The sequence below is a fragment of the Harmonia axyridis genome, chromosome 1 (assembly GCF_914767665.1).
Source record: "Harmonia axyridis chromosome 1, icHarAxyr1.1, whole genome shotgun sequence".
NCBI lineage: Eukaryota > Metazoa > Arthropoda > Insecta > Coleoptera > Coccinellidae > Harmonia > Harmonia axyridis.
In genome coordinates, this window is record NC_059501.1 from 39,814,699 (window position 1) to 39,828,184 (window position 13,486).

The 13,486-nt window shown below is 34.2% G+C and overlaps 1 protein-coding gene across 1 annotated transcript; it reads right to left on the reverse strand.

The window, feature by feature from the left end:
* Nucleotides 1-2,403: 2,403 nt before the first annotated feature.
* Nucleotides 2,404-13,285, reverse strand: LOC123671369 (glutathione S-transferase D5-like). Its single transcript, XM_045605163.1, has 6 exons — nt 13,138-13,285; nt 9,411-9,576; nt 8,378-8,436; nt 8,002-8,143; nt 2,933-3,097; nt 2,404-2,878 (listed from the first exon to the last, which is right to left on the reverse strand). The coding sequence occupies exons 2-6, from the start codon at nt 9,555-9,557 to the stop codon at nt 2,723-2,725; spliced, it is 669 nt and encodes a 222-aa protein (XP_045461119.1). The 5' UTR covers nt 9,558-9,576; nt 13,138-13,285; the 3' UTR covers nt 2,404-2,722.
* Nucleotides 13,286-13,486: the final 201 nt, after the last annotated feature.

Below are 13,486 nucleotides of genomic sequence, written 5' to 3' on the forward strand. Positions count from 1 at the left end.
GTTCTGCCTATCTCTCTTTTGCAACAACATTCATTGATCCTGCATTTTGTATGGTATGTAATGGTGGAAAAAGTGGGCTGAGATAGTGTGGAGTTGGAAAATGTGACGAATTTAGTTTTTTGGAAGTTTAAGCTCAACAGGTTCAAATCCAGCCAGCATTTATATAGGCCTATCTCTGACTTAGATTTTACATGTTCCCAGGTGTCTTCGGCGGAAAGTAGAACTGTATCATCGGCGTACGAGATAATATCTCCATTTACATTAATTTTCAGGTCATTCATATAAATAAGAAATAGTTGCGGGCCCAGGATTGTTCCCTGTGGTATTCCGAATTTGAGTTGTTGGGGTTTACTGAGATGAGCGTTGATTCTCACGAACGATATGCGGTTGCTAAGGTAATCCTTGAAGAGTTCATATGCTACACCTCTTATACCACATGCATCTAGCTTTTTTAAGAGTAATTAATGGGAAATACTATCGAATGCCTTAGTTAGGTCTATGAAGATGCCAATTACCTTTTTATTTGCGTTCAGGTGGTCATGAATTTTATATGTGAATTGAAATAAGGCATCTTCTGTGGAACGACTTTCTCTGAATCCAAATTGTTGTTCAGACAAAATATTATTTCTTGAAAGGTATTTACTCAATCTAGTAGCAATGCACTTCTCAAAAATTTTAGCTATGACCAAAGTTATATTTTATAATATATATTGCTCTAAAGTTCTTGGGATCATTTTTATCTCCTTCTTTATGGATCGGAGTAATGATGGCGCTTTTTAGGGCATTTGGAAACTGGCCTGTTATGAATGATAGATTTATTAAATAATTATAATAATTTATTCATCGTCAATTTCAATCACAAAAGCACAGTTTTCGGGAACTTGGCCTAAACAATGTTTGTGTGCTGAGATTCCCGAAACAAAAATTTAGGTATTCAACATTCTGAAAAATTAGATCATGAACAGTTAGAGAAATGGACAATACAAGGAACCCTTGAGTACAGGATACGCGGAGCCACTGAATGGGAAAAAAAGAGAAAAAAAAAATCCCGAAACTTAATTAATCAATGTCAAAATAATTTCTTCTTAAATGAGTTAGAACCTCTATCATGTCAGGTGCTATTGCATTCACTGTTTTTGTACTTATCATGTCAGCTCCAGTAGATGATTTGTTTTTCAATCCCCTAATGATATCAAAGACTTCGAGGGAAGTAGCAGGACTCATGCAAGAATATTGATTTAAGTAAGAAATTATTGTCTGGATGATAGTCTGTGAAATCAGAGTGTTGATCGTTTTTTATAGCCTCTGCCATTTTCTCCCCAACTGTAGCGAAATATGAGTTGAATACATTGGCTACTTCGGTTGGTTCCGATATTTTCATGCTCTGATCGTTTAAGAGTTCAAAGTTATTCGGCCCGTCGTTTTCAGAATTTCTGATTAGTTTCCAAATAGTTTTTGTATCATTTTTTGCTTTTTTCAATTTATTCCTGTAATAATCCTCTTCAGTTTTTTTGAGTAATTTTGTGAGAACGTTTCGATATTTTTCATATTCATACCACTGGTCAAGCCTCTTATCTCCGACAATTTTTTTTTCAGATTATCCCTTTTTTTATGGAGTTTATTAAGCCTTGTGTTATCCAGGGTTTCAGTTTGTTGAACATTTTATAATTTGTATAGAGGGTGCATTTTTTAATAAATAAAGTTAATTTATTTTGAAATATATTATATGCTGCGTCAGTATCTTTTTCTGTATATATTTCATGTCAATTCTCATCTTGAAGAATGTTATTGAGTTCCACATAGTTAATGGTTTCTATTTGTTTGTATTCAATCTCATTTTTTTTCTTTTTGTGGATGTTTTTCCCCTATATGTATAATAATGGTATAATGATCTGTAACTGCAATTTCAAAAATAATAGGAGTTATATTTATGATGAGGCGGTCATTTTTCTTGATGAATGCATGATCTATACAGCTTGCTGTTTCAGAGTTCACCCTGGTGTTTGATGTGATGTATTGTCTAAAACCATTGGAGCTAAGGACATTAAGGTACAAGTTTGTTATGATGTCTGATTTCTTGGTATTAATATTTATATCGCCAATGAGCATATTTAAGTTCGAAGTTCTATGATGTTTCATGAATTCGTCGAGATCAGTTATAAACTTCACTACATCTGTTGATGGTGGTCTATAAATTGCGAGAATATTTAGCTCCAATTGATTCGGTTTCAACTTTATCATAGTGACAGAAATATTTCCGATTTGTGTGGGTTCTATTGAGTACTTCCACTTATTATTGATAAAAAAGACAACTCCATCATTTTGGTTCAAACAAGAATTATTGTAATAAGATGTGTAATTCGGTATCTTGAAATAATCCAAGTTCTGAACATTCCATGTTTCCGTTAAAATAATCACATCATTTTGAAAATCAAGACATGATTTGAATTTTTATTGATTATTCTATAAAATTTCGATATCTTTCAATTTCAAGAAAATATTATGAGTAAATGGGAATTTTAATTAAAAAAACCATAACACTACTTTCCTACTTTTCCATCAGTTTTATGAAGAAAACACGAAAGTGGGTATTTCACAACTTATTTTCGCTGGAATAATTTATTTTTATTATCATTTATTTTATTGATTTATGAAATAAACGAAGGCTTATGAAGCTTCAGTATTTTATAGTGTGTAATGTGTGTATTTTATGTGTATGCTCTCAAACGAACTGTTTCAACTTCGTTTTGAAGACCTCTCCAAACTGATCGGCCCCACTCTGGTTTACCTCCTCGTATCCAAAAGAAGCCATAGCTTCTTTAGCCTTTTTATACCATGCACAAATATTGGCATATTTATTCAAGTCGAACATTATTGTCTGAAAACGATATTTTTATTTTTTTATACTAATTTTGAATATACTTAAATCTACCTCAGCTGTTGATACAATTGTTATAATAGAAAAATCAGCAATTGTCATATGTTTTCCAGCTATCCATTCTTCATTCTCTAGAAAATCGTTCAACTGACGTAGAGATTGATCGAATTCTTTAGCCTTTTCTGCACTTGGTTGGTCGTTTCTGAACATTACAGGAATCTAAAAATAATTCCTATAAAATTGCTTTATATATCGTATTTCAACTAGGTACATGATGAAACACTGTAATATTTATAATTTCGTCTTTAAATAATATATATATATATTAAAATGTAAAAAATCAAATATTAAATATCAATTCAGAAAAAATTAGAATACGCATTCAAAAGCGAGATTCGAACCTGAGATATTTCATTCCGAAATCCGAATAATATTTCAAGAACTCCGAAAGGGATAATAATAATAATAATAGTGCCTTTATTGCAAAAAAATAATAATACATAATATAGGGGCGAAGTCTAGCTTGAGCTACTCTACTCAACCCCAAAATAAAAAAAAATAAAATGCAAATATCCTGGAAAATACTAATAACAAAAAATTAAAAACAAGAAATAATAACCTTGAAATAGCAACAGTGAACTCAGATCAACAAATCATCTGTTCCCTTAACAAACCCTCCCTCAAAATCTTCCTCAATGATCTCACAGAGACCCCCCCACTTGAAATTAGATAAACATTATGTACCTTCACTGCATTATAAGTGAAGGAGCGCTGAAACATGGCTGAACCGAATCTAGGCAACATAAGCCTTTGTCCATGCCTAATGGCTACTTCATGAACATCGCGCCTGTAAATTAACTTTTCCCTCAAATAGGGAGGAATAGAGGAACTCAAAATTCTGTGTACCGTTATTGTCATGTGAAGCCGAAAAATATTTTCGACCTTGAGCCACGCGAGTTTATTTATTCCAGAACTTATTCCTCTGTCATATTTTTTCAAGCCAATGATGAACCGCCAGCACGAGTTCTGTACCTTATGTAATCTATACCTTGCAACAGAATCAAGACAAGGATAAAAAACTGTCAATCCGTAGTTCAATTTGGACAACATTAGCGGCTCGCAGAGATACTTTCTCGAGGAGAAGTCCAAAAAATGTCTTTGCCGATGCAAATGACGCAGTGCAAGAAAGGATTTTTTCAACAGCAATGAGACATGTTCCCTAAATCTTAGCTGGCAATCATATATGATGCCAAGGTTCCTGCAACAAGTAGAATAAGGAACCCGCTCACCACATATAATTACCTCAACCGCAACAGAAAGCGCTCTGGGAAAGAAAGGTATGTGGAAATATTTTTTCACATTTATTTTCTTGCCGCCAAATTTTCGTTAAACTGATCCACAGCCCGAAAAACGAGAGAGGGATGAAACGATAGACGAACCTGGGTGTCATCACAATAAAAATAGGTGGAAACGAATTTAACTACTCTATACATATCCGAAATATATATCAAAAATAGTAATGGACCGAGAATTGAGCCCTGCGGGACTCCTGAGGTTATCGGACAAAAATATGAAAAGCTGTTACGCAATCTAACATACTGATATCTTTCAAAAAGGTAGGATTCAAAAAACTTCAGGGCTATTCTGTCAAAACCGAAATAACTCAACTTAGCACAAAGTAGATTATGGTAAGAGCTAGAACCTTGTAGTACAAATATCATCGTTACAATACATGTTCATCAATCATGTTCTTCATGTTCATGTTGGATTGAAATCGTGGATCAAATTTCATTCTAATAGCTCATATTTTTAGTATTCGAGAAAACCTCTAGATGATTATTCGATCTTGGATTCTATACCAACAGATCGACAATTTTTGGGGCGCCCCTCTACTATCAGAATTTCTTTCGAAACAATTTTTCAATCAGTATTCATTTTTTATAGAACAAATGAATTCAGTTGATAAAATATAAGGTACATTACTTTAAATATAACAAAAAATCGAAATCAACACGAATATAAACTACTTTACAAGGGTAGGTAAATCAAGTACAAAATACAAATAAATATATATTTCTACAAAAAACAAATAAACATGAACATGCAAAATTATTGGAAAATAAAAAAGAAATATAATAGGAAAGGCCGAAAAACTACCCAATTAAACTTTATTTTCTTATTTTTATGTCTGCAAATTCTTTTATTATATCACTTCAATCGAAAGTATTCCTAAGAATGCAGTCTGTTTTCCTTGATAACTGTTCTATAATTATGTTTTATTTCAGATAACTTGGAAAATAAACGCTATGCTTCGCAACTCATTATTTGCAATGTTAGAAATATCTTCAAAGCTATGTATAAGTTCGAAAAAACTTCTTTCATTTTCTTATTATGAATTATTTGGAACATTGTTTTTCAGGTTTTAAGAGTTTTCAATATTCTTTGAACTGAGTTGCTTCAGTGATAATTCCTGCATCTAGAACCTCTACATAATACTCCAAAAGCTCTTTGAAGCTGTTTGTCTTCTCAAGCACTCTACCACAGATCAGGTGTTAATGTCAATGTGTAAACTCATCCGCTCTTTTCTCCATCAGAGCAAAAATTTCAAAAATAATCATTTACCCCAGATATATCGAAGCGGGAGTCCCTCAAGGTAGTCTGCTATCACCTCTTCTATATTCAGCATGCAGAGCCGACATTCCCAAGTCTGGCATCATCGCCAAATCAAAAGTCCCCTGATTGGCAAACAAATACTTTCAAGGCGACGCGACGTAAGTCAAAGTGAACCCAGAAAGGGCGCTGATCTTTTCTTGTGGCGATAATTATTCCAACCATTCGACCATGTCCAAATGTACGGATGTAATATACCTTAAAAATCCTTAGTAATACACTTAAGAGTCATCTTGGATAAGAAACTCGCATTAAACCAGTACCTGAAATATGCTATCTAAAAGAGTAAAATGGTGCTTGCCAAATTGTCTTCACTGCTCTGTCGTTCGTTCAGAACAAGCTGATCTTGTACCTACAAGACTATTTTGTCCCACTATAACTCACGCCCCAACTTATTGGGCTTTCTAGCCCTCCGCAACAAGGTTCAGATCATTCAAAATGAATACCTCAGAACCGCCTTCAACATGCCTTGGTTTGTTCGTAAAACCCAACTCCATCGTGAGGCAAAACTAACCCGTTGAGAAAATATCTTTATTTACTTTCTCTCAAAACTTTTTGGAAATCGGAGTAACACTCCCAACTAATTAGTCAGAGGACCCCTCGACTATGACGAATCTTCCACTAGATTTAAGCGTCCAAAGCTGGTACTCCAAATCGATTCTTTCGAAGGCCATCAGTGAATAACTGTATAAATCCATCTCGCCATAAAAGGCTTGATCAGCCAATGTATCCTTCCGAAAAGATGATAAATAATGAATGGTGACCAGCAATTCCAATTCCCTACATTGGACCCCTTTCAGATAACGGAGTCTATGACTTGTATATTCCAAACAACAGGTTAGATTTAGTGATTAAGAGTCTCACAGTGTTCGACCTTTCATGAGGATTTTCTCTGTTTTATCAACAACAACAAATTAATTCGCTTTTCTCAGCAACTTGCGGTGTACCTTCATGAAGCTCGACTATGGTAGCCTTATGGGGCCACTTCTTCTTCATGTCATGTTACAGAGATTTTTTGCCGGTTATTGGTGGAGGATTGCGTGTATGAAAGATTTCTTCGTTGCTAACTACCTATAGCAGGATTGAAGCCCACTCAATCACGCAGTCCTATTTTTATTTTTTTCATCGGACGATACTTAGCAATGACCTACCAGTCATTGAAGCTAGATCTACACCACGTTACAAACGCTCCTTATTCTCACTTTTTCATACATCGCGTTCCTTTGCTCTCATCTTACCGTCTTGATCTCTGATTTTATTTTTTTGTTTGCAACAGCATTTATCTACTTGATACTTGTGAATGCGTGTGTAGACTCCAGAAAGGATAAAATATATGTTAAAAAGTAGTAACGTGTTCGAGTAAACAAGTTGAAAAATTTAGTAAAAAGAACCCATAGAACCAGTAATCGCTGGAGCCTTAAACTGCATCTGAACCTTTCTGCACTAATTAAAAGCAACCTGTCAATAATGAAGGAACTAATAAGGAGTTGCAACCTTGTTTAATCCATTTTGATGCCCGAGCATTATTTTCAAACATACCCTAGATTAGGCCTTGATTAGGAAATCCAATTCCGCAAATGCGGGATCCCTCTAAAATTCTGCGGATCAAAATTGTGGGATTTTCTATGATAAATCTGTGGGATTCTATATTAAAATTGCATATTAGACAATAAAAGCGCGAATGTCTTTTGAAACGTCCCAGAAAGCAATAAAACACTCGAAGATGCAACACTAGTTACTGCAGAAACTACACTACAATTCATGATCAGCAAATTGGAAAGTCATTATAACTCGATATTGAGTAAAAAAAATGGTTAAAGCTTTATTTTCTAGGATAAAAAAAGTAGTCGGAATAGGGGTACGGGTACATACTTGGAAGCTGTTCACAACTCCGCTCCTCGACTTAATTTCCACCAATCACAAACACACAATTTTGAATAACAAATAGTTTCTAGTTGGAAAACTGTGAGACAGTACTTGTCGGCAGATTTTTCGAGTTTACCCGCGGCTTAAGAGCTGTTGCCTTGAAATAAACACTTATATACTATACATAGTATGTTTTTAATAGCATAAGACCTTTTTATAAGCTTGTTTAATAGGTTGAGTACAAAGAGTATATATACAGATTTGGAAAATTCACTCGGAAACCTAGGATTTAGCGTACAAATCTGCAAATCGCTCTGGCTCCAATGGAACAGTTGAAGAATCGAAACATGAGTGCGATGCCATATCAAATAAAAATCTGGTGTTCTCAACAAGTGTTGAGATCTTGAGAAAATTTAAAGTTTTCGAATGATTATCTAGAGTAAAGTGTACCTTTATAATGAAAATCGGTTTTGTGTGACGTTCGTGAAGTTTTGTGTGAAGTAAATCCAGTAATTCAAAAATCAGTGTGCAACCATATTGTTTGCTAAGTACATGTATGTGAAAAAAATAATAAGAATGTAACTCACAATATATTCCCTAAAGGCCTGGAACATATAATTCGTAGAAAAATAAAGACGTTCTTCTACCAAGGTACTCTTTTTTGGATCGTTAGGAAACAAGCTATCATCCTTCGCATACTGCTTCGACAAATATTTCATGATGATAGAGCTTGAAAATAAAATATGTTTTCTTGAAAAATTGATAACTTGATATGAAAATGCATTGTCCAAATATTATTGAGCTTTAGCAACAATTATCTGAAAAGATTTAATTTTTTTTCACAATATTTGTTTTCCTGCACTATGCACCTAATTATAGAAAACAGTTTCATATTCTCAAAAACTCTGTTACCTACTTTCCTTAAAAATTATTCAGATTATATTAATAAAACAAGATGTGCACCTGTCATAGACATAAAATCCGTTATCATCTATTGCTGGTACTGTATGAAATGGATTAATCTGAAATAGAAACAAATCAAAATCAGATTTTTAACTACTCGTATTTGTGTACCCATGTTTTTTTATATGAATGTTGTATATTTCTTATAGTTTTTACAAATTATTTTTACTACTTATTAGGAAGTTATTTAGTTACTACTTATTTAGATACTGATTCAGGTTGCATTTCATTCGGTTTCAGAGTTCCTACAGTCGAAATTAGATAATTGAAACTTTTATATAATCGATGTTCAATGTAGATAGTTTCAAAAGATGCCAAACAAGATACCACCGGGTTTTTTCAATAGAAATGTCAAATTTTATGTTATACTCATAATCTCCATGAAATTCTGATTTCGAAATACCCTACTTGGCACTTATCATAATTTATCTGTGGAACTTTTTTACGTAGGCCACTGTTTTCGCAAAATTTCATGAATCGACAAAACTTCAACATACCAAAAAGTGTAGTACTGAACCAGAGTTTCTTTTTAAATTTTTCGGAACTACCAGTGTACCAACGGATAAGAGTATACCGATGACGAATGCAAACATCACAGATGGCAAATACGAGTAAGTTGCGATGCCGAGACAGCGGATAGATAAAGGGAAATAATACACCTCGGACAAAGACGAGCTCGTAATGCAATAAAAGTATTGAAAGCGATAATAAACTCATAAATCGTAAAGGGGTTCGATTTTTTACTGACGTATCATTTTCAAGGAGAGTAAAATGATTATTATTAGTTCATTTTATGGAGAAATTTTCGTTCTTCGTTTTTGCGAGATTCCTAAAATTTTATATTTTGAAATTCTTGGGGAGGGGGCTAGCGGACCAAGTTCTAATTTCATAGTCGTAATTGAATTCAATATCATCAACAAATTTAAAAAAAAATACAAAGAACGAATGACTTTCAGTAATTTTTTACTATAGGTATTCACCAAAATTTCGTGCTACCAGAACAGTAAATGATCATTCCTTTGAAGTTACTCACTTTTAAAAATTCAGGAGAGTTTTGTTCACCATTCGATAGATTCAAGATCTTCAAATTATGCTTTATTCCCAATGCACGAACAAAAAGCAAGCCTGCCCTAGACGGTGGACTTAGGGGAAAATGATAATAGGTTATTATGTGATTCATCGTTTTGGGATTGAATATCCTGTAAGAAAATGTCGATATTAAAAATATTAGATTAAACAAAAATATTGATATCAAAATGCCTTGATGCCTGATCGATTCAATAGTAATTAAGACAGAATAAAGTTATGACTAGAAATAGTAGAAACAATAAATTTTTTGATGTGAAGTAATTATAGTAACTAATACCTCTATTTAAAGCCTGCTATGATTATAGGAATGCCAATATTGTATCTTTGAGTTTTCTTGTAAAAAATATTTTATGTTCCAAATTTTTGGGCATGAGAACTGCTATATCTAATTATTGCACCTCTGCCTACTTCAAGTAAACCTGTCAATATTTTTGTAGTTTGAAGACGTCAAAATTATCACTATATTATCAACAAGGGTAAAATTGCTTCCAATGAAGATGTTGATTCGTCCTATAACAAATTGGGCCACAATAGCAACAAATTGCTATTGGGGTCATGGTTTCAGACTTTAGAATCTATTGCCTTTAAAAGGCGATCACTTCGAAGCAATAATATGACAGCTGCGCGTTCAGTTGCTTTATGTAGATAAATATCTACCATACATTCTCATATTAGTCATCGAGTAATGAATTTTCCTCTAAGAAGCAGGCATTAGTATTTTGCTTTTTGCGCTATGAAAAAAACTTTGTTATGAAGAGGAGAGTCTACTTAATCCCAAACTTTTTAGATCTGGTAAATATAATACACGAAGTTCAAGTTGTTGGGGGATATCTGGACGTGTAAGAAAAAATCGGTTAATGCCGATCAAGACGTAATAGGGTTCCATAATAATGTGTTCTTGCGCTAGTGCACATATCGAGAAGGTAAGATGACGTTGCCTTACCTCATGCCGACGCACCAGCCGATGTTTATTATTTAGTTGACATCTAGAAAACAGCGCTGAGGCGACTCACGTTCCACGTCACGGCTTCTGGCGTGTTCATCGGACAAAGCGACTATAGCGCGCTGAGCCTTGCTTTTCCGCCCACACAGCTCGCATGCGCTCTCACCCCCAAGTATACCTATGCGCATCTCCTCCTCTGGGTGTTAATTCTTGACGGCAATAGAATAGAACGTTCACCGGGGATCGTTCCTCGATTCTACTCTATTGCTGCTCCCTACAATCTTAATTCCGTATTCTCGAGCATAAAGGGAGGAGCGTGAAATAGGGGAACCAAACCGCAGCGTTGCCGAATTTCTTGACCAATCATAAATACGAATGTTTTGACAGACAATGCTATCATGTCATAATTGTCATCTCGTTTTTAGTCGTTTGTTTATATTCTCAAAATGTATAAATTGATCATGAATAATGGAGCATGTCAACGAAAAAGTGAAATGTAACCCAATGACCCAATGACACCAAAACAGAGGAAAATTTTGGTGGAATTTATCTCTGTGATTTATTTTTTGTTTGTGATATTTTTTGGGTTAGGTAAAGCTTTATTAAATGTTTTTGTATACTCGTGTACTTATTTCTTGTGTTAATGCACACTTTTCTATATGATTTTTCATCTTTGCCTGCTTCATTTTGAAGCTATTACGCTACTCATTTTGGTCCATTTGCGTTGCGTAATGAAACTCATTACGGCAACGCATTTTTATGGAGATGAATTCAGAAACAAATGTTTTTTTGTTATTCATTATTATTGTAGTAACTAGGCGATATGATCAGTAATCTAATTTAATTTAATCCGAGCTATGTAGATATCTTATAACACAAGGTAGAAGTAATTGTTATGTATCCAAAGTGTCACATTATTGGTCTTCCCCGGCTGATCCCCTGAAATTACCCAGTAGAAGCATCAGGGAGCCATCCTTCTATTACCGTCCGATAGAAATAATACATTCAAGAATACCACTTATCGATTTTCAGTAGAACCACGTCACCGTTGTCTCGATTCTTCTACTCCCTAGTTTTCAAGAATAGGGTCCCTGGTATGTCGTCGGTTCTGGCGGGGGAGTGTTAAGTGACTCTATCTGCCCGAGAGGTGACGTTATGGATGTCGCGCCACACTCTAGTGTGGCACCGAAGGGTTTATGAGAGCTGCAGCTTTGCAGCAGAGTTAACTCTTTTCTATGGAGTGAGAGGGTGTCTTGGGTAGAAATCGCTGGATAGCCCAACTGAAGATTCCACCAGCGATCTCGGGACGAAACACCGCAAACGCTAGAGAAAGGGGGCACACTACATTTGACTCGAGAAAGGCTCGCCAAAAAGGAATGCCACAAATTTTCCTAATATAAAATATTCACGGAAGTATTCTAGACAATCGATTCCGGCATTAACCGAATAACATTGGGTACATGGTTTGTTTTTATTTCTTCTTCTTCAAGTGCCGTCTTCGTTCCGAAGTTTGGCTATCATCAAAGCTATGCCTATTCTCGATACTGCAGATCTAAATAATTGTTTTTATTTAAGGTTTGTTAATTAATTCAGAATGAATTATCAAGAAGCTATAACCACGCTTGAATGCATCATGAGGTCAAGATTAATTTCCTAGAACTTTCAAGCTCATGCATAAAGGGATAGGTACCTTGATCTACCATTTTCGATATCACGACTCCTAAAAAAAATGTGTATAATATTATGATAACTAATGACCTTAGCAATCGAAACAAGAAATAAAGATTTGAGAAAGGGATGTAGTATTTAGCCACGATTAGCTGTGGTAAATGTGCGTGATGTGTGGTCTTTTATGCTCTGCATGAAAAATGGGAAAGTCAGATTAGTGAAACGATTAATAAAGAAATGTTGTATTATATGATTTATGCTAATTTTTCCTTAAGTGACCGGTAATACAATACATCATTTCCATGCACATTGATCCATATAGGCACAAATGTACAATTGAGTAAACGGCTGATAAATTGAATAAATAAATTAACATAAAGTTACAGTTTTGGATAATTTATTCTTCTTTTGGTTAGTTTCATATTTTGTCAGTTGAAATTGTATTTATAAACTAAACTGTAGACTCATTTGACTTGTATATAATTCAACTGGTTTCGGTTAATCCAACCATATCGTTGGAAACCATTTCCAGCTCAAAATTCTGAAATTACCTACATATAGACAAAAATTATTGCTATCTATTCCCTGGAACAAACACATGAAAAACGAAATCTCAACATGACACGATTCGTGTTAACTGGAGCTAACTGGAAAAAGGCAGTTTTAAGAATTACGCCCGATACCACTCACTTTTTAGGTAGGCAATTAGTAGAAGGTGTTTCGGCTCCATTTCATTAATAAGTTCATGTGTTTTCTAAATCAGAAATAAAAAAACCTAATTACCTCATCGGACGTCTTTCAACATTTGTTTTCAGTTTTGAGAATATTCCGTGAATTATATAAAATATTTCAAATGACGACAATTTTTCCAATCAACAGAATCATTCGAAAAAAATGTGGCAAAGCTAGGAAAAGAGTATATCTATCTCTTCGCTTATAAGCTATAATTTCTGTTATAAAATACCGTAGTTATCAATAATATTTCAGTCAGGAACTTTGATTTTTCGGAAAAGTACCTAAACTAAAAATTGAATTAAAAGAGACAACAATAATTACTCACTTATTATTCAAGGGAACAACCCCTTCGTTTTCTAAACAATTACCCAGTTTTACTCTTGAGATAAATAGGTCATCCACTTTCTCAAGTATATTGTAATCTTGTTTCTTCCCGGGTATAGATTCATGACGTGGAGAAAATTAGTTGCTATGGATTCTGAAGTCACAACACTGAAATCTACATTATTCAGAAGTTAATTTCAACTAAATCGATGTTAGAATATTTGAAATGCTGAGTACCTATATTTTGCTCCATATTTGTAACGTTCAATTTTTTAGAAATATATATCATGCTTATATGTATATTCAGATGGGTCTTTACCGTTTCCGCGGTCAGTTCAAAAATATACGCA